Source organism: Mus pahari, chromosome 22 (genome assembly GCF_900095145.1).
Source record: "Mus pahari chromosome 22, PAHARI_EIJ_v1.1, whole genome shotgun sequence".
In the NCBI taxonomy this organism is placed as follows: Eukaryota; Metazoa; Chordata; class Mammalia; order Rodentia; family Muridae; genus Mus; species Mus pahari.
In genome coordinates, this window is record NC_034611.1 from 49459457 (window position 1) to 49487418 (window position 27962).

General features: G+C 48.4%; 2 protein-coding genes across 5 annotated transcripts in view; one reads left to right on the plus strand and one right to left on the minus strand.

Moving 5' to 3' along the window:
• Pax5 (paired box 5) overlaps positions 1-23874 on the minus strand; it is a 179160-nt gene extending 155286 nt beyond the window's left edge. Inside the window, exons 1-3 of one of the 4 annotated variants that reach the window (XM_021222112.1) lie at positions 23745-23790; positions 11043-11208; positions 5567-5764 (exon numbers count right to left, since the gene is read on the minus strand). In XM_021222112.1, coding sequence (XP_021077771.1) covers positions 5567-5764; positions 11043-11208; positions 23745-23790 — 410 coding nt within the window. Of the gene's footprint in view, positions 1-5566; positions 5765-11042; positions 11209-16803; positions 16852-23744 lie in introns of those variants that run through there. The other 3 variants (XM_021222111.1, XM_029533308.1, XM_021222113.1) reach the window with 3 other exon arrangements.
• On the plus strand, positions 16217-18513 carry LOC110338705. Its single transcript, XM_021222114.1, has one exon. The coding sequence runs from the start codon at positions 17180-17182 to the stop codon at positions 17765-17767; it is 588 nt and encodes a 195-aa protein (XP_021077773.1). The 5' UTR covers positions 16217-17179; the 3' UTR covers positions 17768-18513.
• Positions 23875-27962: the final 4088 nt, after the last annotated feature.

Below are 27962 nucleotides of genomic sequence, written 5' to 3' on the forward strand. Positions count from 1 at the left end.
AGCTAGTAATGATGGTCAGATGAACTGATCCTCATTGCTGTCCTCATAAAGATGAAGGAGAAGCTTCAACTTTAAAACAGACGCTTAAGGCATATCGAACAACTGTGATCCCAGCACTCAGGAGGCTGAGGCGGAAGGATCCTGAGTTCAAGGCCAGCCTGGGGTTCATAGTGAGACTATATCTAAAGTAAATATATAAGGTCCATTCTATATTGCTGAGAATAAGCATGCTGAACATGGCCCAGGGTAACATATTAGCATGCTCTGGTTTAATACTGATAAAGAGACGGAAGCCCAACATCCTCCAGGGATTTAGCCAGGGACACACAGCACAGGGTTAATCCAGACCTCTACCTTCAAGGCCTGAGATGCACTTGAAGAAAGTGGTCCTCTCAGCTAATCAGGGCCTTATGAAACACAGAAGCTATTTAGACTCAAAATCCATTTTTCAGAATCTAAAGAATCTTCCATTGCAAGCATTTAAGGGTCCCATTCCGGCATCATCTCCCTCCTTTGAAAAACTAGGTCCTCTTACGACCATATCCCACCACCTCTCACAATTACACTGTAAACAAAAAAATAAAAATAAATGTATACAAAAATACACATTGTGGTGCCTTGGAAAAGGTGTGATGGGGTCTGGGGATGTAGCTGGCTGGTACGGTGCCTGCCCAGAGCATGTATACACAAGGCCTGGCTATTCAAGCTTGCTGTGATCCCAGCACCCCAACGTAGGAGGGTCAGAAGCTCAGAGTCATCTTTGACTACATAGTAAGTTCAAGGCCAGCCTGGGCTACGTGAAACTGTCTCAAAAGGGGGATAAGGGCTGAGGAGATAGCTCAGCCACTGAATCGCTTGGCAGGCAAACATGAGAACCAGAGTTCAGATCTGAGAAACTCATGTAAATGCTGGGCAGCCTGTCTGTAATCCCAGCCTCAGAAGGCACAGACAGAGGATGCCCATTGCAAGGTGGCTAGCTAGAGCAATCATCGGCGAGCACTGGGTCTCGCTGAGAGGTCCTGCCCCAACAGTGAGGTAGGATACTGATCGAGGATGATTCTTGGCATGAAGCTGCAGCTTAGACACACACACATGTAACAACAACAAGAAACACACACACACACACACACACACTATGCAAAAGTAAGGCGGGCATGCTGGCACGTGCCTACAAACCCCAGCACCCAGGAAGCTGAGGCCAGTATATAGGCAGTTAGAGAGCTATCTAGACTACATACAGGGCGAGCCCAAATCCAACAAAACAAAACAAAACAAAAATAGCTAAATAAAGTAGTTAATGATCTATCCTTCACCAGGCTACCTCCATCCCCTGCAAAGATGTTTTTGGTTTTGTTGGTTATAGAGTAAAATAGCAAGTATGAATAAGCTTTGAGGTTTTTCATAAAAGTCTGACCTGAGCCAGGAAGGCTGGGCCCTCATACTCAAACACACACACACACACACATACACACACACACACACACACACACACACACACACACACACACACACACACACACTGGGAATGCCACTTGTCCCAGCAGTTAGCCGCTAATTTAGAGCCACAGAACTGGAAGAGAAGAAGAAAGTCCCCACTCTACCCACCATCTCTGTCTGCCCTGCCGCCCTGCCGGGCCCTCTAGACTCCCACATGCAGCATCCCAAATGAGCTTAAGTCCCAGGAAGTCTCCCACCGGCCTGAGAGAACTGCTTCAGTGATATTTAGCTCCACATCAGCATTCTTTTCAGACTTGGTTCCTGAAGACAGCAGTATGATGCCTCTAGAGTGGGTGGTAGAGAAGACCCCATGGCTACTAGAACAAATACAAATGCAGACATCACCTTATCTCTAGCTGTTTGAAATAGAGAGACAGTAAGACTTGCCTTGGTGGACACAAGCTAGGAGAGAGCTAGGGACCCTCTTTCTCTTGACACTTGCAACAGACTCTGCCTTCTTATAAAAAAACAGTTCTGTGGCGGACAACACAGGCTTCCCAGTGAGTTTGGAGTGGGGGTGCATTGGCCAGAGAATCCTTCCCATTTGAGGTACTCTCACGGGACATGCAATGAGGAGTCCCCAGCAGGAGCCCCAGAGAGAAGTGCTGGGAAGATCCGAGGATGCCTGGTATCGTAGACCGAAAAGCATGTCAGCCATGATGCTCTGAAATAGGGACGGAAGGGTGATGTCTCCTTCTGGCCTCCTTCTCATAGGAGAAGAGATCTTTAAGACGCGGACACCAGGCGTCATCTTGCTATTGTTCATCTCCATCTGAAGCACCTTTCCCCTGGCCTTCCCATGTGGGCCTTAGCTTCTACACTTGCCACAGGACAGCATCAGGCCCGAGGGATGTGACAGGCCACAGATGGAAAGGCCATGTGGAGATACACTCAGCCAGCTACACCTATGGACTAAGATACCCTAGGGGGTCCCAGAGTCCAGCTATGGCTGCAGTCACCAACACCAGAGCCTCCAGGAGCACAGCCCTAGACTCAGAATCAGCCACACCTGATGCCCCTGGACCATTCACTCAAGTCCACCATCTGCAGCTTTTGCTCCCTCACCAACCACTTCTACCCTATCGAAGATGAGATGTGACGAGTAAATAAACAAATGGAGTGTAAAACTACATTTAAACCAAAAATAAGTTATCTCAAAGAAACATGTAGAGCAACGATAGGAATGGTATGCTTGAAATGAATTGCCACCATTTAAAAGTCTAGATGTTTTTAATGTGCATGCATCCACCTCCACACAGAGATCCTGGGGTCTAGATGCTCTTGAGGAGTGGGAAGGCTCAGGCCCACTCTCCCAGCAGCACTCAGCTGAGACTTGGTAACAGCTGCCCGCCTGCCCACAGGGCTGTGCTATCTCCCTTGCTTTGGCCACTGCAGTCTCTGTTCTCATGCCTGGCCTGTTTCCCTCATTAGAAGCCATCTGCCTGGCCCTACCCACATAGGCAACAGAGTTTGTGAGTACCACGGGCAGCCTTATTCTGTGGACACTGTCATCGTGTGTGTACCCTACATTGGAAAAAACATATGGGATCCCCAAATTCCAACCAGGTGTTTGTCCAAGTTACCCTGCAGAGAGGACTAACTTCTCCAATATTGCCTCTGTTTCTACCTCTACATTCCCCAATGACCCCCTCAGCTGGATAATTCCTGGCTCATAAGGACCTAAGCAGCATGGTGTTTACCTGTGAGAATAGCAGGGTGGGTGAGCACTGGTAGTATATATCTAGTACAGCCCATTTGTGCTGTAAATCACATTTTAAAATCTTAGTACCGAAAAGGAGAATATTCAATGGCTCGTTAACAATTTTTATACTGATTGTACATTGAAATACTTTTTTTTCTATATTGGGGGTTAAGTAAATATAACTCCAATTAATTACACATTTCTTTTTACTTATTTCTTTTTACTAGAAATTTTTACTAGAAAATTTAAAATTGCACACATATTGTATCTAATCATAGTATTATTACTACTGTGTGCTATAAATTATATACTATTCCCCTCAGGGCATACTAGCATTGTCACACACACACACCCCAGGGCATGCTGGCATTGTCCTCCCTCCTTGGGTCTACTGCCTAGGACAGGTCTGAAAAACTTGCACCCACTTTCCCTCTTCTTCAGCACCTTGCAAGATGGCAGAGCCTCAGTAGAGATTGCCAAGAGAAGCAAATGGGCCAAGAGTTAAGGAATTGGTGGGACTTAAAAATCAACACATCTGGGGGCTGGTAAGATAGCTCAGCGGGTAAGAGCACCCGACTGCTCTTCCAAAGGTGCAGAGTTCAAATCCCAGCAACTACATGGTGGCTCAAACCATCCTTAACGAGACCTGACTCCCTCTTCTGGAGTGTCTGAAGACAGCTACAGTGTACTTACATTTAATAAATAAATAAAATCTTTAAAAAAAACAAAAACAAAAAAAAGAAAATGCTGGAAAAAAAAATCAACACATCCATTACACGGTGATGCTGCTGATGCTGCCCATCTGAGTCATCACCCAACGTGCTGTCATCTGGACCAGAGGGGACCTCAGAGGCATTCTAGTCTGACTACCTCTTTCTTGCAAGGGTGAGGAGTTCTTAGCACTAGCTGCAGTAGGGTGTGGCTCTGAAGAAACTGGAATGGTTCGATTCCCAGACTTCTGGCTTCTTTTCCTTATGTGAACACAGTGTTTCTTATGAGAACATTCGTGTATATTCATCTTGTCATTTCATCCCTGGCCTTGGATGTGTGTGTTTGTTTGTTTCTTTCTTTCTTTGGGTTTTGGAGGTAGGATCTCATGTGTCACTTAGAACTCTCCACATCACCTAAGGATTATCTTGAACTCCATCCTCCGGCCTCTACTGCAATCCCACTGGGATTATAGGCATGTACCACTGCACCAGGTCTAGGTGGTACTGGGGATGTAGCCCAGGGCTTCATTATGTAAGGCAAGCACTTTTAGCAACTGAGCTACACCCCCAGCTCCTGACTATAGGCTCGAATGGATCTATCTACAACAGAAAAGCACCTTCTTCGATAGTGCCACCTTGGGAAGTTGCACACATGTGTGACCCCAGCACTCAGGAAGCTGAGGCAGGAGGATCATTTCAAGCACACAGCAAGTTCCAGGCCAACTAGAGGTAGAGTGAGACTCTCTCTTATTAAGAAAGTAAGGAAAGAAGGAAGGAAGGAGGGGGGAGGGAGGGAGGGAGATAGGGAGGGAGGGAGGGGAAAGAAAAGGGAAATTTAAAATTAAAAGAAATGTAATTTTCATTTTATGTAATATTTTATTTTTTAAATTGGGCTCTTGCTATGTAGTCCAGGCTGGTCTCAAAAACACTGTCCTCACACTGCTGAAATTACGCATGTGTGTTAGCACGCCTATGCCTAGCTAAAAATTCATTCTTAAGGCTCTGATGGTATCTGTCAATATGCTTTGGATCAGCCTAAGGAAGAGATTAGTGAGGACACCATTGTGAAGTCCACGAAAATGCTGTGCCTGGTGTCCTGGTGCTTTTCTGTCTGTCTGTCTTTTCCTGGGTAAGATCTGAGGGTGCATGGGAGCAGGCATCTCCTTGTCTCTGGAGCACCTTAGTATGCTGAAGATTCCACATTAGAACCATTAGAAAACCCACGACAGTGTCCTGGGCTCTCAGATCTCACTTCAGTTTGGTAGCAGGGCTAGAACAAAGAGCCACATGTGCTCAGCCCAAAAAGAACTTCGTTTCCCACACGTAAGTGGTTCAACCTCTGTCCAAACTGGAGGCTGGGAACCTCTGAGAGAAGTTAGCCCCCAGGGGCAGGGATGTTTTCGAAAGGATAATCAGGACAGTTTATACAGGGTGCTCCACAAAGGCAGATGAACCCAGAGATGTCAGTCATCCTAGCTCAGGAAACTCAAGTGACCTGGGTATTGACATGATGTCTTCTCCCAGTAGCTGAGACCAGCACTGTCTATCTTCTCCCTTACTAACTAATCCCCAGGGAGTGAAAGGAGAAGACCTAGTTCTTCAGGAGGCACATGGGGACCCTTCAGTATGCCAGCCCTACCCAAATCCCCAGCCTCACCTGTTGATGGAGCTGACGCTGGGCACAGTGTCATTGTCACAGACTCGCTCTGCCAACAGCCGGTCCCTGATCTCCCAGGCAAACATGGTAGGGTTTTGGCGTTTGTACTCAGCGATCTTTTCCACCACTTTGGGAGTGGCAACCTTTGGTTTGGATCCTCCAATCACCCCCGGCTTGATGCTTCCTGTCTCATAATACCTAGACCCAAGAAGAGAGGATCATAGTTAGCCATGGTTAGCCATGGGAGCCCGCAAAGCAGATGAACATTTGAAACATGCAAAGTGTGACTTGTGGTGTACTGAAAACATAAACAGATCTTTAAACATAGTACAAAAAGGGGCTGTTAAATAGCTTAATGGTTTTTTAAACTTTATTTCTTAAAATAAAGTACACACATGACTCTGTGCATGTACGAGTGTGCCAAGCTCAGAGGGCAACCTTCCCAAGTCAGTTTTGTCATTCCACCACGTAGTCCCAGGGATTGAATCCTGGTCACCAGGCTTGGCAGCAACCACCTTGACCAGGAGAGCTATCTGACCAGCCCACTAATAATTTTTATATTTATTATATGTTAAAATGACAATCTGTAGCATTGGGTTAAATAAAATTTATAATTAAAATGAATTATACTACTTTCTCTTTATTTTTCTTAATGTTCTGTGAAAAAGTTTCAAATTGCCCAAATGGCTTGTATTGTATTGTATTGTACTGATAATATAATCATAAAGTACATATTTACAGAGTATTTTAAAATGCAAGTTAGTGTTTCCTCTTGGTCCTCTAGCAGTTCTAAAGCACATAAATTGCTTTAGAAGAGTAAGTGGGTGGACAGTTAGTTGCCATATACTTCTGTGATACAAAATGGCTTTATACCAGCTAAATGTTTTCCTTGGGTAACAAAGGATTAAGGTACTTTGACTCTGGCCAAGCCTCTTGAACTAAAATTTCCCCAGAAAGGTGGTATAGACCCTCAGTTTGCTGGCTCTCCCATCCCAGCAGATGCTCCAGCATTCTCTCAAGCTGTCCCTTCTACTACACTTTTTTTTTTTTCGAAAGAGAAAAACAATAGCTGATATAAAATTAAAGGGAGTGTTGGATTCCAGCATTAATGGGAAAAATGTATTAGAAATCAAATCCCGAGCAATCAGAAAAACCAACCACAAAAAAGCAACCAGCTCTCCCGGAGGCCTCCCCTGAGGTAAATGGCTGTTTCTAAGGACATTTCCATGCTATCAGCTTTTCCTCGTTAACGCAAATAGGATGTCAGGGTTTTACAGCAAAACCGAGACCAGAGAGAAGAGAGGCATGAAAGACCATTTGGGGGGATGACTTGGCTCTTTTTCTGAATTTTAGCAGTCACTGGATGCCTCTGTTTTACAGAGGAATTTGAGTCCCTCTCTCAAAGAAGATTATTGTGAGATTGGAAAATTTTTAACCCAGAAGACATTTTAATAACTATAATGTTTAAACCTCGAGTATTGATAAGTAGTGGAAGGCACTAGAAATGGTGGCACACATCTGTAACTCCAGTGGTTGGGAGGTGGAGGCAGGAGAATCACAAGTTTCAAGGAGACTTGGCTACATACATACAGAGAGGGGGGCGGGAGGGAGGAGGAAGAGGAAGAAAAGGAGGAAGAGGGGAGGAGGAAGGAGTGAGGTGGTTCTGTTGGATGGATGGATGGATGGATGGATGGATGGATGGATGGATGGATGGATGGATGATGGATGGATGGAAATGTGACCTAGAGCATCATGGAACATATATAGAGTTGCTAGAACTCTCTGCTTAGATAAAACCTTCTAGGGCCAAGTGAGTGGATATTATAGAAGAACAGCCCTTGTTTCCATTGAGAAGACTGAGTCATTTATAAATTTTAACCATAAAACAAGCTCAACTTATCTTCCTTCTTTATAAAACTGTTGAAAGACATTTTCTTTAAAAAAAAATTGGTTTTAATCACACACAAAAAAAGTTCAATCCAGGGAAATAATAGCTTTTGACAGAAAGTAGAAAGGCACATAAATTCTGGCACACAGCGTCTCCTGATGATTCCAGAGTCCTGCTGGCTTCTCAAGAGAAAGTGGTTTGCTAACTGTCACTTAACAACTTGTAATTTAACAACAGCACTCTAGAGTTTATGGAGTTCTTCAAATTACCTTGATCCTCGCTCATCTTTGGAGGCCAGCAGGATTTTATAAAAGAAAAACATAAATGATCAGAAGACTAGGGGACTTGCACAACTCCTTCTGGCTACAGAGACAGACGTTGAATCTAGTGCTCTTCCCACTACGAGCTTCTGCGTTCATTCTAACATTTAAAGCATGGGTAGTTGTGCTTCCTACAACTGGGGAGACCTATTCAAGGTCTCTTCTTAAGCATCTTTCACTCATTCAGCGAGCCAAAAGCTCCTCTTAGGGCACGGATGGTCTCAGCACTTACAGATATATAGATCTCAATGGGACTACAGTGACCACAGGGCAGTGCACAGAGCCGCAGGGTAAAGCCCCCGGTTACTTGGCTGGCATGCGACAGCCCAGGGCTCCCTGCCCTGCAGTACTTGAGCAATGCCAACTGTGTGACTCTGCAGTCCCGACAATCGACGCTTCTGTCTTCTGTTTGACTGACACATGGGCCAGGCCCTTAGAAAGTAACACAGACACCCCCTGAAACCCCAATTCGAGACTGTGTCAAGTGAGGATTCGGACTTAATAACCGTCCTTTCATCTCAGCAAAACAGCCGTGCAGCCCTTTGGCTTACAGACAAAAGGAGAGCGGCAGCCACCAACACAGGGTCCCTCGATGCAAAGAGCACAAAGAGCATTAGGTTGGGAGTCAAGAGGTGCCGTGCCTGTAGTGGCTCTGACACCAAATGGCTCTGTGATCCTGACCAACTCCCTCAGCCTTCCTCAGCCTCAGTTACCCTGCTTCTGTAAGGGGCGGGTATTTGCCCTGATTCCTTGGCGGAGCTGCTGTGGTGACAGGAATTCAGAGTGACTGAAAAGATTTTGCAAAAATAAAAAATAAATGAAAGATGAAAGAGAATTTGCATAGAGTGCACAGTTGGGGATTAAAATCCCCACTGTTCTAATTTTATCATGTGACATGTCACCAAATTTCAAATGAGAGGAGACAACAGTCCTGCTCTTGTCTTGGCCTTCATATAGTACCCAGCCCTCTACAGCCTTGAATTCTAGAATGGATGTCTATACTCCTGGCAGCCTACACACACACCTTCCTGAGGGAACAGGGAGAGAGAGCTGCCTGCTCCCAAGGACTTTGCCAGCCTTGCCACACAGCCTTTGAAAACTGCAGCTACCACACACCAAACACTCTATGATCAGCACCCATCAAATTCCTCTGGGGGTCGGGGAGAATCTGTGGATCGAATTGGCCCAGTTTGGAAATTCCCAGACACACTGTTTTAGGGCTGAACTTGTTTCTTAAAAGGCAGTTCTAATTAGAGTGACATTTTGTCCACTGTGGTTCTTAGTTATGAAAATAATGAGCTATGAAATTCCAATTTATTGTTGACAACTTAAACGGCCAGGCACCGGAGCGGCGCATAACTTCCGAATGCCACTCTGTCCAGTGACAAATCTATTCTGGTCCATGGAAAGCTGCTGGCCTGACCTCAGTCTTCAAGGGAGATGTAAAGGGCTCTAGAGCTCTAGAACATGATAACCAGTCATTTGTATATCTGAGAAAGGCTCTCACTGTCTTGAAATTTTCAAACAGCAAACCAAACGAACCAAATGTCAGCTCAGCAAAGATGTCTCAGTAAAACCAAAGGAAGGGCCTCCCCTCTCATCCCTGCAACTCCCCCCTCCCAAAGAAGTCTCACAAGAAGATATTGGAGACCATGCATCATCAGAAGTGGGACTAGTAACCTCTGAAATAGCTCTCTTCCCGCTCTCTCTTCTTCGGTATTTTTCTATTGTGTCTTAAAAAAAAAACCCTTCCCTTTGTTTTCTCTCCTTTCTTTCTGGCTCCTTGCTTGCTCCTTCCCTTTGCTTCACTTGCTCTGACCTTTCTCCCTAAACTACCACCTAACTGGCCACCAAGTTGATAACCTCCTTGGGCTGGAACTCTCTAGCTAGCTGAGTGATAAGTAGAACTGGATTGCACCCTCGGCCTCCACAACTGATGTGACCCATGCTAGGCAAGAAGATGGAGAATAAATACTGGGATTAGTGGCCCTAAAGGAATAGTCAGATTCCCGGCCCTGCGACTTCTTAATCAAGACTTTCTATATGGTTCTTCAACATATATGTTAGGAGAATTCTTAAGTCCCAGCAGATGGTACAAGAAGAGTAGAGAGTCATAGGGTCACTGAGAAGACTCCCAAAATACTTCCAAAATATGTTCAGGCATCAGTTGTTAGAGCACAGTGCAAGCTACAGAACAAAGATGAGGACCACTGATCCCAGTGAGAAAAATAGTGAGAAAGCCCTGAGCAGCTAAACCTGACACTGTTCCTGTCTGCCAGGGGAGCCCTAAAACAAATCATATGCCCAGGACATTAAACAAACAAGCGAGCAAACCTATGGATGTGGTTTGGAGTTATTGAGAGAGATGGGTCCCAGAGTCATTTAGCCCTCTGTCCAGCCCAAGTGCTGACTTAGCCAAACATACCCTGGCCAGTCAGTTTGCCTAGGAAAGATTTATTTCCTCTTCTTAAAACCTGGCTGGTGCTGAGGCTAATGAAACAAAACAAAACAAAACAGAAAACATGAGACTAAAAGTCTGCACAGCCCTCTGGGAGGGGATCATTGTTAGTAGTTTTGCCTGTAGCGAATTGAGGGGTCAAGTGGCAACTTTCAAAGGTCAGATTGGAGAGTTAATGTTTGTTGCTAGTTTGTTTTCCACCGTCTAAGTTAATGCATACTTAGGATGCCTGTCACTATGAAAGTAACAAAAAACACAGAAGGGAAACATTGTAACCAATATGATGAGGCTAATGATGCAACTGAAGATGGCCACTGACTTTTAAAGATACAATGTACTATTTAAAGGAAAACACTGAGGACTGGCTCTGTAGCTCAGCCGGTATTGCTTAGCATGAACACAGCCCTGCCACAACAGAAAAGCAAATAAAGAAACATTGGACTCTGGTAGTGTACTATAATCTATTGATCTCCCTCCCACCCAACCATTTCCCTAACCCGCCCCCCCAAGCTCACCTAAGAGGTTTGGGGGAAATTCTTAAGAGCCTAATACTCTTGGTTTCTTTAAAATAGTCCAGCAGACTTTTGAGAAGCATATTGTCCCTCCTAACAAAGTCTCCCTATTCCACGTGTCACTGAAAAGAGGAGTTTCCACAGCTACTTTGAATAGGGTGGTCTCAAAAGACTTTGCAAAGGCTCAAGTAAATGCCCGCCATAGTCTCACGGGAACACTAGCACCTGGAACAGCTGCGGGCTGTCTTTTAGCTCTTTCTTTAAAACATTGAAGGAAGCCTGGAGCCCGTGCCTTTACCTGCCAAGAATTTTGCTGACACAACCATGGCTGACCCGAAGCTGCCTGGAGATGTCGCAGGGCCTGACACCTTGATGGGCAAGTTCCACTATCCTTTGGCGGACTACATCTGGGAGTGGCCGTCCATTCACAAAAACCCCCCCAAGCTGATTCACTCCTCCATGTCCTGAAACAGATCAGAAACAAAAAGCAAGGGGAAGGGTGGTTAGAACCAGTCACATAGTACGAGTGCCCTTGTGAGCACCCAGACCCCTCTGAGATCACAAATGGCTGGCAGGCTAGATGCCTTACACCTGGTGTCAATCGGGTGACATAAGGACCCTAGATGGCCTTTTAACTCCAGTCTCAGCTTTTGACCATCTCTAGGCAGTAGGCTGAGCTACCAGGAGCTCCTTACACTGTGTTTCCTTTAGTTACTAGCATTTTTCTCTTCGTTTGGGGGAAGGGGGAAGGGGACTGTGAAAGGGATCTGTATGACAGGAGCTCAATTTAGTCCACAATGCTCAACCTAAGGAAGATCCTGGGGAGAAGATTATGTCTTAAAATAATCACATGAAAAGAGAAAAAAAATAGTGTAACTTGTTTAACATTTAACAAATGTCTTCAAAGGTGAAACAGGCTGTTCTAATATCTACATCTCAAGGGGCGAAAGTGTTTTCAAATCAGCAATCTAATTCAAGAACTGAAGACTTTCTTTCTTAATGACCAGCATTTTCAGATCACTCAGACAAAAACCTAACTGCTGCCTTAACTTAAAAATGGGAAGAAAAAAAAAAGGCTAAAGCCTCCCTTTAAGACTGGACTGTTGATGTGCAAGCTTGACCATTGTACCCTCTCAGAACACACAAAAGAAATGGGTCACAGGGTCTTCTGCACACACTGAATCAGGTTTTGTTAGAAAGGTGTGCCCCTGGAATTTTGGGCATGTCTTGCAATCTACAAGCAGGTTTAAATTGGTTAGGAAGAAATAAGGATGCCTCTGAGTCCCAGATCTCACGGGTGCAGTGCGTGGAGTATATTTAAGTAAAAGGAGTCGGAGAAAGTACCTGTTCTGCTCCTACACTTACACTGGACATCGGGAACACTCTGAAGGGACACAGTGACCTGAGTAAACTGAAGACCAGATCAGTCAACGCAGACTGATCCAATGTGACATGATTGTCAATCATGTAACAGTTGTCAATCATCCACTAACTGCCATTGCTGAGGGCTGGAGCCAAAACAAGTTCAAGAGAATATCGGTGCTGTTGGCAACTCAGAGGCTAAGGATGGTTAACCTCCTACCCTAGGACAGAGTGAACTCCACCAGGGATGGGGTGGGGCAGGAATTGAGGCACCTCCAAGGTCACACATATATCCATACTCCAACTTTAAAACAGAAAGTAACCACTATAGCTCAGCCACCACCCATCCTGGTCCAGGGCTTTTCTAGGACCAGGCCCATGAACAATATTTGAAATTGAGGAATAGAACTCTCATAACACCACCTGTTTCCTTAAAAGAGTCTTTTAAAAAATCATGACTTATTTCCCGAAATTTCCAGGTTCGGGTGCATGTCCAAGAAATGAAGAATTTTTTAGGAAATAGCATCACTTAGTTCCAAACTATGCTGACTCTTCCTCTGATTTTTTTTAAATGTGCCTTTAAGGGATTTTGATTGTTCTGAAACATCAAAATTCACATAGGAGAAGAAAATAACAGAAAGAGAAATTTGCCCTGAACAGGATTTTACAGCTAGGGACATAGTTACATAGCTTACCTATAACAGAAAGATTAAAACAACCCTGATCAACAGCTTGGATCTGGGACAAAGGGTACCTAAGGGGGAGGAGGGTTGAATCCATCTTTCCAGAGCAACTTGGATGTGAGTAAAACAAAGTACATCCAAAATTGGGGTTTGCTCTCTGGGAGGATGGAGGCCAAGAAAAGGAAACTGAAAGACCGAGCACATTTCTCATATGATCTAGAGGTCCAGGCATTGCAGTCAATCTGCAGTTAGTGTTTGCTGTACCACTGACAATTGAGACTTATGTCCAAAACACAATGGCAACCTTCAGAGAACTTCAATACCAAGAGCAGTTATATAGGGGATTTGTGGATTTGTATCACAGCAAAAGCTGCGAAGAATCTCCTAGAGTCAGGTCTGGCTAAATCACAGCAGATCCCCCAAACTTCTTCCCTGTGTCCACAAGGCTAACAGATTTGCAGAATCTAAGGCAAGTGTCCACATCTGACACAGACTTGGCTTTAGGTGACTCTTACTTTTCTTAACTTCCTGGACAGGCCCCCGGATCCTCTTAGTCTTCTTGCCTCACTTATAAATATACCCAACAGAGCACTTTACCACTGAGGTCTCAGAAAAGGTGCTAATCTGAGATTGGTAAGAAGGGAAGCTCACATCTAAGGGAGAGAGCCACTGGGACCAAGGAAAAAGAGGTATGTGCAAAGGGTATAGAGAGTTGGGGCGGAGATAGAGAGCAAAGAAAAGAAGGCTAGATAGAACACAGAGAAGTTTGGGCAGGCAGAGGGAGGTGGGACAGAATGGAAAAATCAAAACAGAGCAGCAAATGGAAGGGGGCTTCTGGAAAACGGGGGTTTCTGTGGGTGGGGCTCTGTTTCTGCTCCCTCTCTCTGAGGCCTCGCTCCAGCTTTGCATCTCCTCAAAGACTCAAACCTCAACTTCTACTGTGTATTCCAGCTAGGTGAGGGCTCATCTGTCAGGAAGGCACTGGGCTAAGACATGAACTCAGCTATCATTCCTACGGGGAGCAGAATCTGCAGAGACTGGCACAGAAATGGTGGGAACAAATTAGGTAGAAACTGGGAAACAAACACAGATATAGCACCGGCCTCCACCTGGGGGACAGGGTTTGAAGGGGGACAGAAGGATGATGGAACTGTGGATGCCCCTAGGACCTTTGTGTCTCTGGCCTGAAAGGAGCTGCCTTCTATAGATGCTCCTCAGACGTTGTTATGAACATATGGCCCACAAAGGGCACTGCCCAAACCCCAAGACCTATGACTGGGCACAGAGTATTAGGTAAGAGATGTCTCTGCTCAGCTAAAGACTGAACTACAAGACCCTGGATCATAGAAATTCTTTCTAAATGCACCAAAGCAGAAGGCAGAAGGGATACACATAGACATGCAGACAGAATCCCAGAGAGTGGATAGCCAGGTGCTGACACACATAGAGCACTCATGCTGTGAATACAGACCTGGCTGGACTACACAGAGGGAGAGCCTTGTCTGTGTGGATACTCCAGGAGTCCACTGTGCTCTCTGGGACCAGGTTCTTCTCTTCCCTTACCTTTCCAGGGATTCCCCAAAGCCTAATGGTATGCCTCTATCCTGAGAACCAGCTACAATTCTGTCAGTCCTTTTATCTCTCCAGCCACAGTATCATATTCTATAAAACAGAGGTATCTGAAGGTTTGGGTCACACTCAGGTATGACACTGGCCACAAAAGTACTTTATAACTAACTGGTAAAGGGTTGGGGGAAGGAAATATCTGGGGGAGGGCCTCTGTGCCAGTGAGCTTGGTGGAACTGGAACAGAGTGTGGGGTACCTCTGAACTCAGAAGCCAAATTTGCAGCCCTGTCTGTCCTTCTCAACAGAAACTGTCCTGTGCAGAACTGGTTGTGGGGGATGAGAGAAAAAGGGAGGTAACAAGGAAAAACTGACCACGGCCAGAAAAAAAGAAAAAAAGAAAGAAAGAAAAAAAAGATGAAATGAAGGATCCTAGTACACCTGTCGCCTTGCAGAACCTATTTTCTCTGCAAATTAGGACCCGGATACAGATTACATTGTGCAAGCAAACAGCTTTAGGCATAAGAGCTAAGGTCTTTTCAAAGACGCCAAGGGCTTCCACTAGCTCTGGAAGCTAGGCTTGCCCAGCCCCCACTGTGCTACCAGGGAGATTGAGAATGGGAGGAGGGAAGATTTCCCGAGGAGGGGGTAGATTGAAGGGCCGGCAGGAAGGCTGAGACATTAGCAGTTGGTTAACCTGCACCTAGAAGGAGCTACCTCTCCACACCGCAAGACCACCAAGTCTGATGCTGTCTCCCCACGGGCTTGGGCACGACCTCTGGGCAGCAGAACTCTGGACAGAGAGAGGCAGTGCAGGCCTTTGGATTTCTGCCAGAAGCACAGGAGCCAGCCCTACCCATCTTGTCTCCCAGTTGTTTCTTGCCCACCTCTCAGAGTGTTGCCCCCAACTCGTTTGTTTTCAGGTTCTCTCTGAAAGAGAGCAGAGAGGCTCTAGAGCCAGTCTGCGCAGGAAAATGCTGCGGGAGACGCTGGAGCCAAGGTGGACTGGAAACCGTTAAACCCAGACTCCAAAAGGGGAGGAATCGTTGGGGCTGGGACCAGAGCAAGCAGCTTCTCTGCGCGAATCTTGTCGCTGCTCGCTCGGGAGATTTACCTCCGACTGGGATATTGACACAAAGAGAAGCTGACCTGCTTGAAGCCCGCTTTGGCTGCCTAAACAAACCTTCCGCTGCTACCAGGCCACTCAGTTCTTGATGGAAGACAGGAAGATTATTGCTTCACCCTGCCTTCTCTCTAGCCGGGTCTCTACTGCCTTTGTTAAATAGGGGACCCACGGCTAGAGTAGCGGGATCCCGGCTGGTTGAGGTTAAACAAGCTTGCAGCTGGCTGCTAGCCACGGGAGTTACTCTGAGATCTGCAGCCCACAGAGACCCGAGCTGGGCACCCGAGTGCAGTCTGCCAAAGCCTGGCGCCTTCCCCTGGCCGAGTCTACAGCCAACAGAAAGGAAACGCGATTCGTTCCACTTGGAATTTCCTTGAAATCTCCGAATCTAATCCAGCGTTAACTCACCGTGAGAAGAGCGCTTGTCTCATAGGAGGCTGTGTTAATGGGTGAACTGGCAGGATCCCTGTGGGTCAGGCAGCAGGGCCCTACCGGTGCCCGAAATGACCCTGCCTAGTCTCTTACACTGCACAGGCTTTCAGAAGGCAGGGACGCCTCCATGTGACCAACTAGCTTTCTATCTATCTATCTATCTATCTATCTATCTATCTATCTATCTTTCTTTCTTTCTTTCTTTCTTTCTTTCTTTTTTCTTTCTAGTGGAGAAGCCATCTCAAGGTAGACATCCTACAGAGAAGGACCCAATGATTTCTTTATGTATGTACTGGCCGACGCCTAAACTGAAGTGTAGCTTAGGGACCCTGACTTCGTTGATTTTTTTTTTTTTAAAAATCCCCTCTCCTCGAGCCAGGGCGCATTTGGAATCCTGGACCTGGTGCCCCTTCTTAACTCTCACTTCTTTCTTCACATATTCGGGGACTGCTCGGGGCTCCACTTTTCCTTCTAAGCATCAGTCTTGCTTAGTCCCATGGCTGAAAAAGGCGCCAATAGAGTTGGGATGTTGAGCGCTGGCTGAAACTCTCACTGACCTCTATTAAAACTTCCTGCCCTCCAACTGGCCCAGTCCCGAGCTTTCTATGCGTATGAACGAGAGTTCTGAGAAGTAGCGGCTAGAGCTCCGGAAAGGCTACAGCTCACTACCTACACTACCTCGTTGCTGGAGGCGGGATTCACCCACCAGACGCTTCGGCCTCGGCGGCCAAACGCGTTCCCTGTCCGCTGCCTGAAATCATTGCACTTTGCGAAGTTGTCTACGCAGCTACAGAGGTCCCGAGTCCTTCAAGACTTAGTACCTTACCCCGCACTCCGGCAACCCCAACCCGATCCCGGCCGGAGAGTGAGAGAAGCGAGCTCGCCGCCTACTTACTATGCATGGATGCAAACGGGTCGTGCTTACAGTGTATTTCCATCGGGGCGCTCCAGACTGTAGGCCGGCCCACGCTGCTGCCTCTCGGCGCCAAAGGACTGCCCAGGGCGCCTAGGGAACCGCGCCACCAGGCTGGGCACCGTGTGAGCTGAGCTCAGAAAAGACTTCTGCAGCCGTGGGGTCCCTCTCAGAGCCGCCTGCGGAAGATCGCAGAGAGCTGAGCCGAGAGGCGGGAAACGGTGCTCTCAGCCAGTCGGTCTGAGAGCGGGCGCTCAACTCCTGCTGGCTCAAGCGGCGGCTCCTGGCCCGCACCAGAGAAGCTGCGGCCCAAGCGCCCGCGGCGTCGAGGGCATAGCGCAGGGGCCCACCTCCAGGAATGCTAGGGGAGCCCGGCGCGGGACCAGCAGCCTTCAGGAGGCCGCGAGAGCAGGGCCCTCCGTCTCAGTCCGGGGCAGAGAGGCCGTGGACTGCCAGGCTGCTTCGGTCTTGCTGCCTCGAGGGTCTACCCACCCTTCGGCCTCCACCAGGTCCTTTCTGTTTCCTGTTTCTCCGTGTCTCTGGAGCCGGATCTGCCCCTTCACCTCTCTCCTGCCGGCTCTCCGACGTCTCCGACGAAGTTACAGAGAACTCCCTTTCCTGTCGCTCAGGGGCCGCGGCGGATTCTGAGATGCTGCAGCTGCTGAAGCCCGGTGCGCCCCGAAGCTGCAACCCTCGAAGCCCGGGACCCGCTGCCTTCAAAGTTCCCGCGGGCCCCGCAGCTCCCGGCCCCTTCGCGCTTGGCTGTGCCTCACGCTACCAACTCTTGGAGCCCCGCTGTCCGATCTCTGGGTTCCGGGTGGATTGTCCCTGCCTTGCCTCTTCCGGGACAGCCGCCGCGTCTGCCCAGCGTGGAGCGAGGGGCGCAGGAGAGGATGAGGGTCCCTGCCGCCGGGGCCGCCGGGGCCGCCGGGGCTGTCGGTGCTGAGATGGAGCCCCTGCCGGCTCTAATGCCTGCTCTGCCGCCGCCGCCGCCGGCGCTAGCCCTCCGCCTGCTCGGCGCGCACAGTGCGCCACCGCGCCGCCCCGAAGCCGCTTTCAGGACCCGCTGCGTGTGGACAGCGCCGCCCGGGGCTCAGCCTCCCTCCGGGCGGAGGCGGGGCGGGAGCTCACCTGCCAATCACGCCCCATCAAGCCAATCAGAACAGGGGCATCCGGCCCTAGCCCGAAATACTGCCCTATTGGCTAAGCAACCCACGGGCTCCGCCTGATTAGCCGGTACCTGGGCAATGGGAGAGAATGGGGGGCGGGGCCCAAGCTGAGGCGCCACGTTCATTGACAAACGCGTGGGGAGAAGGCCTAGTGGTTCGCGGATAGAAAAGGGGAAGAGAGAGAACAGGGCCCACGCAGTGTCTGGAGAACCATGCTCTTGGTCCCACAGAGCCGACCTTTCTGAGGGCCGTTGAGATTCTGGGATGCGCTTAGAGACTGAGGGCAACCAAGACAGGGCCGAAGAAGAGTGAGGATGGGAGGGAGAGAAAACGAACGAAAACAAAAAACAAAAAACAAAAATAGAAAAACATCCACAGATTTTAGAGGTAGACATGCAGCACAATAGAGATCCAATTTTCGGTCTAGGCAGCAGATTCTTGTGTGAATATCTGCCGCTTTAGACCTCACTTTGCTGCTCTGTAAAATGGGCAGAGTTTAGTAAAGAAGTCTTTGATGCTGGTTCCTTCCAATGGAAACATTTCTTAAGTTTATCAAGAATCCATTAAGTAATGACCATCTCCTCTGTATTCTCCTCTGTCATTCTTTCATCCACAGAGGCCCCAGCATTGCACTAACCAAAGGCAGAACTGGGGAAATACTATTTTAAGGTTACCAGAAATTTGGGGAGTCTCCAAAGCTTGGACCAGGTTGCCTCAAGTACAGAAGCATAGATCCTTTCTGTTGTCTTAGCCTAGGGGCTGATAGGCCCCTTGGGAGCTGGTGATGCTCTTAGCTCAAAGCTTCTGTCAACAAGAGGATTTCTGCATCTGGTACAAGGCCTCTTTAAAAAGGGAAAGAGTCCACCGGCATCCAGAGCTAATGAGAGCACCCGAAGCCAGTGGCTGTGCAGTTACCTCCATTTGCAAGAGCCTGGCAGTGTAGCCTCAGGATGGCCACCTGACAGGAAAACCTGACCTTCCTCACCAGAGTCCCTGTAGATTTTAGGACAAAAATGGACAGGCTTCTAGCAGACAGAATTCTCCGATCCAGCAAAGCTCTTTCTTTAACCAACACATGTCTCAGTTTCTTGGGAATGTAAGGCTCTCAGACCACAATCAAAGCTGTTGGACTTTAAAAAAAAAAAAAAAAAGAAGTGTCTTCACCCAGGTAGCTATAGTTCTGCAGGCTTCTAGTGTGCTAAGACCCAACCCATCGCGGATACTGAGCACTCCCCTCCCCCGCACCTCAGCAGCTGTAGGAGAATACTAAACACTCACTCCTTTGAATCATAAGTGATGAATCTCTATTTTTAAACATAAACCCACCAAAAAACGAGAACTCTGAGGCATCTGCTTCAGACATAGTAGAGGGAGGACAAAGCTCAGGCCGATCCGAGGATCATTTTCACTATTTGCTTTCTCCTCATTTCCATTCTTCTCTTCTTGCTCCACTTCTAACATCTCTATACTAGGTCAGCTCCTGGGTCCTCCCTTGAAAGCTGTCTCCTCCAAGCTGCCCCTGACAAGCAGGGAAAGTCTCTCCCGGGCTGACACAGCCCCACCCCCACTGGGGCACAGCTGCAGGGAAACAGCCAAGGCCGGTCTCTGGGGACTCAGAAGGCTGTGGTGTAAGAGGCAGTGGGGTGGTAGCTTTCTCTCTCCATTTTCCGGAACCCCTTCCGTCTTGATCTTTGCTGCCCCACACCTACCTCTCTCTTAGAGTAGGGAGGTTACAGCTGGGAAAGGACTGTGATGGCATAGGGCCCCATTTGCTTTATCCCGTAGTCCCCAGAGAATCAGATAGCGCAAGAGTTGAGTTCCAAGTCAGTTGTGGGACTCTTAATTCCCACTATGGATGTCAAGAGGCTGCTCCAGAGGATCGGTCAGTGGTACCTCAAGCTCCCAACACTGCTCCTTGAGCTTACAATCCCCGATCTAGAATATTAAAACTAAAAGGGCTCTGAGAAAATGTTTCCCCATTTTTCAGATTTGGAACCTGAGGATAAGAGACTGGATTCAACTTATCTAAGGTCATACTAGTACAAGTCTGGGATAGAAGGAAGGCTGGAGGCTGGAAGTGGAGCTGATGTCAAACCAAATAACTTATCTGGACAATACCTGAAGAGGCCAGTTGTTCTGTATTGTTTGGACAAAACCCTTGGGGTGTTCTGAGGGCAGGATGAAAATGCAGGTACCATTCCACCAGACACAGTCCAGATCCTTCCTTTCACACAGTAGGTATTGCTCTGGATATGTTCTCTTCTGTATGACCCTACCTAACCAACGAAGGAAAGAAGGCCCTCCCAGTACTTAGTGATCCTGGGTCAGAGGAAATTTCCTTCTGAGTGGTTTCCTTTGACACTCCTGGAGTTCCTGAGCCCTGAGAACTTCAAATCCCCAAGAAGTGAACAGCCCTGATATTACCACCTACTCCAACCTCTCAAGCTTCCAAACAGTGGCCCAGAGAAGTTAGATGACCAGTCTGAGATTGCACAGCTCTTCTCCCATAGAGATAGACTTCCATGCCTCAAGTCCTGCCTGCAACCTGCGTCCAGGAAGGGCTAACAAAGAGGTACACAGAGATCATAGACCTGTGAAACAAAACCATGGAGGAAGGTGCAGGGAGTCTCAAATAAAGCAAAAAACAAAACAAACAAAAAAACCCACAAGTTATTTAAATTCAATTGCTTTAGAAAGTTTTGTCTGTTGATTGAATGACCATTTCGAGAGTGTTTCAGAAACAGGAGCACCTTTGGAGAAACTCTCTCTCTCTCTCTCTCTCTCTCTCTCTCTCTCTCTCTCTCTCTCTCTCTCCTTGGAGACTGCCTGAAGGGAGTCACACACCACGCCCACACCATCCCCAATTCCTACCCCCTCCCTGCTCTCCAACAGTCCCTCCAGCTTACAAACCAGCCAGACCCTCTGAGTGCTGGTGCTGCCATGAAGTTCTGACATGAGATTGACTCTTGCAGTCCAATTCCAGCCCCATTTGCCTGCTCTTTCTTCCAACAAAACAAGGCCTTTCAGGATTCAGACTGGTTGCTCAGTTGGGAAGGGTCTGAGATGTCTGGGCACTGCTCTTCTAACCTGATGGGTTCCTTTTAACTTTAATTAAAAAAAAAAAAGTATCAAAGAGGAAAAGCAAATGGTCTGTGATTGCACAGCAAATGGGGCATTGAGATGACTGTCTGATTCCTGAAAGTGGATCAAGAATCTGCCCAACTTGGTCTGGGTATATTGCAGGAATCACTGGGGAGGAGACTATTAAACCAAGCCTTTCTTGAAGTGCACACATGCTGTATTGGGGCTTGTTATCCCTACTAGTCTGCCCTTGCACCAGGACAGTCTCTGTGGAGACTTGAAGAGTGCATAGTCCTTACTCCTAAGGTCTCAGCTTCTTGTACTTGGAAACCAGAGAACAACATCTGGAATGTTTCCCAGAGCTTTGTGAGATGCCATCCCAGGCATGGGAAGTGCTACTCTCTCCCTTCTAGACCCAGCCTTGTTTGATTGGCACCTTAAGTTCCTGCCTTCTGGGCCTCCTCTTTTCCAAAGAAGGGAGAAGCTTCTTAAGTGAGTCCCTGCTGTGTGCTGACCTTGCTTAATTCTGGGCTTTAAACTTTAAAGACACTACAGTAGGACTGCTAGATGACTCTGGAGGAAAGAAGAGACAGTTTGGTGGCCCGTGAAAGGCCTACAAGTTCAGGGCAGAAAGTAGACCTAGATAGCCTTTGAGTGTCTGGACACCCTCTCAGTCCTCTCCCTCCTTTTCCCTAGGCTGGACCTCAGGACTTGGACGACAAGCAGAAGGGCACACCTGAGCTGCCACCCCTTCCTTCCAAAGCCAAGCAGGTGGCTTTTACCCTAACTCATCATTAAGGGGCGTGGCTCTTAGGATTTGAAGCTCCAAAACCTCCTTAGGATTTCCCCTATACAAACCCCACCCAGTCTAACAGCACAGAAGAGTGAAATGCTTTATTGATTAAACGATTATTCAGGCGATTGAACTAATCAAAGAGCCCATCGACCGCAATGAATTACATTCTTCGTAGTAGACAGCTTGTCGGAGAGACAGCCACTCAGACCCCTCTCTTGACTCACAGGCGTCCATCCTGGTCCCAACAATAAACAACCCAGGCAGGCACAGAAACCTTCGGGCATCCCACCACTTAGAGAAAGGAAGCTTGTCTGAGAGTTAAGAATGGAAAGGGAGTAGAGACCCTGGTTTCAACTCTGAACCCTCACCACCGCGATGTTCCTCTGGCTCCTGCCCTCATTTTTTTTTTTTTTTTCTATCAAGGCTTTTCTGGACCCAGAGCTATGCCAGGAAGTCACCCTGGGTTGGAGGTCTAAGTTTTCTCTTCTCTCTGACTTTATCAAAGGCTTGAGTAGAACTGAGGTCTCACAGATGACCCAGAAATGAGAAAAGTGGGTTTCTTGCCATTGCTCAGAGTATTTGTGTACAGTTTGGCACAGGAGTCTAACAAGCAAAGGAGGATGGCACACCACCTTATGCCTTAGTGTAGACAGAGGCCTACTGCCCTGCCACATCTCACACATAAACACATCCTGCTACCCACTGCCTGGGCCTCTGGGAGGCACAAGGGCACTGTGCCAAGAAGGCCTGTGTACATACAGTAACCCCAGCTGAATGACTAGGCTAGGCACAGATATCCACCCACGTGTGCTCTCCTTCATTGGAGCAGCACCCACAGGACAAAGCCTGAGCATACAGTGTGACATATATACACACACAATGTCAGAGGCCAATCTAGGTGACAGCCTAAAAGCAAGGGATTGGAGTGTGTGTGTGTGTGTGTGTGTGTGTGTGTGTGTGCACTGTCAAAATGTCATCAGTAGCCCACAGACTGTTCTCACCTACCAAAGTTGTGCCTGCTGTAGGAGACCCTTGTACACAAATGCTAAATGCAATAGTACACCCATGAGACAGTACACACTGCACAGTGAGAGCTTAATTGCCCCGAATTCACATCACTTTTGATTCTATCTCTCAATATTACAAGACCTAGGCCTGGCAGTGCATGTGTTGTATACTATACCCCTAGGAGGCCCCAGAGCTATACCTGTGCCTGGAGACCAGCACTTTTGTATGTATTGGTATGTATGGTATGTACACATTGGGCAGCTGTTGACATCCAAAAGTGGAGGGAATCAGAGAACCACCTCTTTCTTACTTCCAAAATCACTTGGGATATAGAGATGACCAGAGCCCTTAAGCAGTAGATGTCCAGTGAGTGAGATGCTTATCAAATTATATACACAGAATTTACACAAACACACATCTTGGGGGCTTAAAAAGAACACACACAAAGAACAACTCATAAACACATACTAATACGCTCAAGGGCAAGATACAAGCTAGTAAAGATGCCAACAGGCGTACAAACTCAAACTGAACACCTATTTGAGGTCACACAAACTCCTGCACACATTGATCTCCTCAAGTGAACACACAGATCCAAACTTGAACACCTCCAGATTAATACCAACACAAGTATCAGAAACAGAATCAAACAAAACCAAAGAAAACAGGCCTCCTTGAAGACACCTTGACGGACTAGGGAAAACCATGTGAATGCACTGTAGGACAGGCCTTTTCCTGAGAAACACACACACACACACACACACACACACACACACCCCTTTCTTCTTGCATGGATATTAGCATGGATACTAGCACTGGGTAGTGTCCCAGAGTGAGCATGGATGAATCCCATTTCGCGGTGTTCCTACCTGTCCTGATGGTCCGAGGAGTCGGGTAATTTTTCTCTAAATCCATTTCGATATTTCAGGACTTGATGAAATGGACAGCGAGGAAAAGTTTCCACTTTTTTGGGTGTCTTTTTTCCTTTCCTTTCTTTTTTCTTTCTTTGTTTTATTTTTCTTTTCTTTTCTCTCTCCTTTTCTTTCTTCTTTTCCCCTTTCTTTCTTTTCTTTTCTTTTTCTTTCTTTTTTCTTTCTTTTTCTTTTCTTTCTTTCTTTCTTTTTCTTTTCTTTTCTTTTCTTTTTCTTTTTCTTTTCTTTTTTTTTTTTTGGTGCTGGGGCCCCGCTCACAAGTCGGAATAATTGAAGCCTTCCGCTCCCCCGCCGAGCTGGGGTAGCTGATCACTGAGCTGAAACTAAACGTTTTAGGTGGAAAAAAAGCGTCCGAAGGCACCGTGAAATGATTAAGGAACTAAAGAGCTTCTCGCCATGTGAGATCATGTCCTGTTCTCGCCAACATCACAAGATGTCCCCAGACACGTCGCGCCCCCGGCGCACCGCCCCGCACTGCGGGCCAAGAACCAGGGAAAGGGTGTCGGCTCTGCGGCCTGCCCAGCGTGCCAGACGGGGCGGACCGGGCCTGGCCGAAGGTGTGCAAAAGGCCCAGAGAGCAGCAATGCCGCCTCGGTGCCGCCTTGGACTTTTATAGGGGGGTGGGGGCAGGGAAGGAAGGATTCAGACTGCGCCCGGCGTTAGTCGCGCGCCTAGGGGAAGGAGAACCGGAGTCACAGGGTCGTACCTGCTTCGAAACCTGTGTCTGGGGGTCGCGGCCCTGTGCGCTTTTGCTCTACATGTAAACTCTGCTTTGTGAGTGCCAGTAGGCCCATATTTTTTTTTTTTTAATTTTAAAGAAAGAACAATTCTGCCAAGCAGGTGGTTTTGAACCCTGTGCTAGCACAATTGTCAGCCACAGGGGATGTTCCAGCATCCTCAGATTCACCCCTAGGGCGGCGCCCGCCCTCGGGGGTTCCCAACTACCCCACCCCCAACCCAACTGCAACCTCCATAGGTCGGCAGGGCAGCTTCAGATCACTACAGTCTCTAGGTCCCATTCAGTCACCAGGTCCCAGATCTTCCCTCTAGAGCTCGACCCTTTTTACCCCAGAGCCCGGAGGTTCAGCAGAAAGCTGCTGATAAAACAGGGTCCTCTGCTTTGGAGCACCCGGGCCAAGCAGAACCATCCTAGTAGGTTCGTAGAACAGGCAAAAATTCTGGACACCTTACCCAGGCCTCTAAATGGACTGCCCTCGGACCAAGAGACCTTGTAGCATCCCCGAGTTCCCAGACTTGATTTTCCAGAGGGAAAATCGGATGCAAAGGTGTGGTTGTGGTGTCCAACCTCTCTCCCCGCGGCCCAAGCTCAAGCCTCCCCTACTCTGCTCCCTCCCCAGTCTGAATTCCAAGCGGCTGGATTTGGCCGCGAGAAGCCTATGGAGCCCAGTTGAGGGCTGGTCGCAGGGAAAGGTTCTCCAGGGCGGGTGAGCGCTCTAGGGCCACTGGACAATGGCAGTTTCGGAAAGTGAATCGCCCTCCGAGAGTGTTTGTTTGATTTTTTTTTTTTTTTGGACGGGGGTGGTCACGAGGCTGGGCTGCAACCTAGGGGAGAGAGCCTAGAGTTCGAAGATGGGGGGAGGGGTCAGTGGGCACCGGACATCGCAAATCCACTGAGCAGATTTCACCACAATTGGAAACGTGGCTGTGGATTCCCGGGAGGCCCCCCACCCCCACCAAGTAGTCTGCGTAGTCCCCTGTGCCAGCTCCTCCCTGCAGCCTGTGGGTCCGGGTCCCTATCCGCGGTTTGACTTTTGGCGGCCCTGGAGCTTTAGACTGTCCTCCGCGTCCGGGCCTCTGCTCTCGCTTCCCGCCCTTCCGCCTCGCGGGTGCCGGGAAGCAGCGCTGGGGAGGAGCGGCCTGCCTGCGCCTGGAGATCAAAAGCCCTTTCGGAATTGACAGTTCACCCTGGGCTGGGTCTGGAGTTGTTGGCTTTTCTTTTCTTCCTATTTAGGGTTTTGTTTTGTTGTTTGTTTCCTAAGAGTTTCCATTATCCGTGAACCTTTTGTTTCTTGCATTTTGCTTTTTCCGCCCCTTTGTGGAACTGCTTTGTGGTCTAGCTCTGGAGTGGGTTTTGTTGTCTGTACTGCGTGTTTTGATTTTGTGTGGGCTTTGTACTCTGCCCTTGTAGACTGTCTCCTTGTGAGTCCTATGCCAGATTTCTCCTTCTGAGCTGCGTTTTGATATGCTCTGATTCTATTTCAGTTAGTACCTTGTGTGTCCTGCATCGATAAATGTATTTATTTTGTTTTCTTCGATTTTTGATTTTCTTAATGAGCTTTAGGATGGGGGATGGGAGTTTGTTTTCCTGTGTTGGTTTTAGTTTTGTATTTGTGCGACGATTTGGTGAGTTTCGTGTGTATATTTTCATTTTGTGCAGGCTTTGGGATAAATGGAGAACACACCAATCACTATTTCGTTCCTGCCTATATATAGCTAGGAACCAGGATTAGGTCAAACATCACTAAATGGCGGGTTTGCCAGACTCCGAAATATACCAGACTCGGGGACAGACACTGCGTTGCTCTATGTGCGCCTCGGACCAGCGTGGAACAAACGTGCGCTGCGTTCCCGAGGGGGCGCCCGTTGCAAGCCACAAACTCCGGGGTCCTGCGGTCCTGATGCTGGGATCGCAATTCAGAATTCCCTCCGCGGTACCCAGGCCTACCCGCGGTTCCTTTGCCCACTCGGCCAGCTGTGGCCTGACGTCTCCTTGCGACCGTTCAGCGCGCTTTCAACTTCTTCAAACCCCCTGCCAGCAACGTTGAACACAGAGGCGGCTCCCCGCTGTGGAGCAGGTGACAAACTAAACCACTTCGGATGACACGGAATTGACGCTGCGGCCCTAGAGATACCGAGTAAAGGACCAGAAAGCGTGGAGTCTAGGTGCAAATTGGTGTCGGGATCCCTGAATACACCTGGCCTAAAACTAGAAACCTGTGTTAGCTTTCGGCTCCGAGTGCCCTCCTTGTTTGCAATCATAGGTCGGTGTATCCACAACTGAACACATGCGTACACAGCTAGAAAGAGCAAGCCAGTGGGCTCCGCAGCAGAGGCCTGTAAGACGAATCCAGCGCTGGCATCGCCTGAAGGGGAAACCAAACCGTAGTGACCGGAAATGTTCCGAGGACAGAATAAGGCTCTTTTTTTTCCCCTAGCCACGTTGCCGCAACAACATACTAACCTCAACTTATTGTGTGCTTTTTTTAACGCTACACCAGGCAGAGAGAAGGGGTGGGGGCACGTAGAATCAGAGTCACGCTAGCTAAGCGGGCTAGAAAATGCGAGGATAATCTTTAGAGAAAATCCGAACGGCAAAGAGGAGACTGAGGGAGAGACAGATTGGAGGCCCAGGAAAGGGGCTGGTACTGAGGTTGCTCCAGGTCCCCTCGTGCTCTGGTAGGGTGTGGGAGAAAGCAGAAATGGAGCAGAGTGACAGGAAAAGCAAAGGGTTGCAGAAGGGTTGGCCAAGGCACGCTGGGCTTCCCCTTAGCTAGGAGGCTATAACCAAGGGAGGGGGAGGCCGACGAGAGGGGCCAAGTTTGAGCTCCTCCACTCCGCCAGGAAACACCAACCGGAAGCCTAGACTGGGATTCTGTTTTGATCCCGCGATCTACCTTTCCAGATCTTGGGATACTAAGGAAGGCTGGGTAATACCTGGCCTCCGCTTGACTTCCGGGGCAAGCCCTGGGGGCAGCCACCCCGACCGACTCAGGCCTTAGAGATTTCCTCTAGAACTGGCGAGGACGGTGGATGGGAGCAGATGTCCAGGCAGGGGGCAAGGAAGAGGCCCCGCCCTAAAGTCGAGACCCCAGGTCAGAGAGATCAGGTGGCCGGAGCTGGACTTGCTTGAGTCCGCGAGGCGCGCACGTGGTACCGTACCTTCAGCAGGCGGCGCCTGGATAGCCCAGCCCCGCCCTGCGCAGTGTGTCAGGCCCAGACTGGCAAAAGGAACGTGGACACCCGGTACGGACCAGTAGGGTCATTGTGATAAACTTGGAGCTTGCCTAGGAACCGTACTCAGATGGATAGGGTCGCTCTTCGTCTTCAATTTTTGGGGCGCAAGGCGCAAAAAGCATACAGTGTCAGCCACTTGCCAGGTCAGGTTTTTAGAGCTATTTTGAGTCAAAACACCCA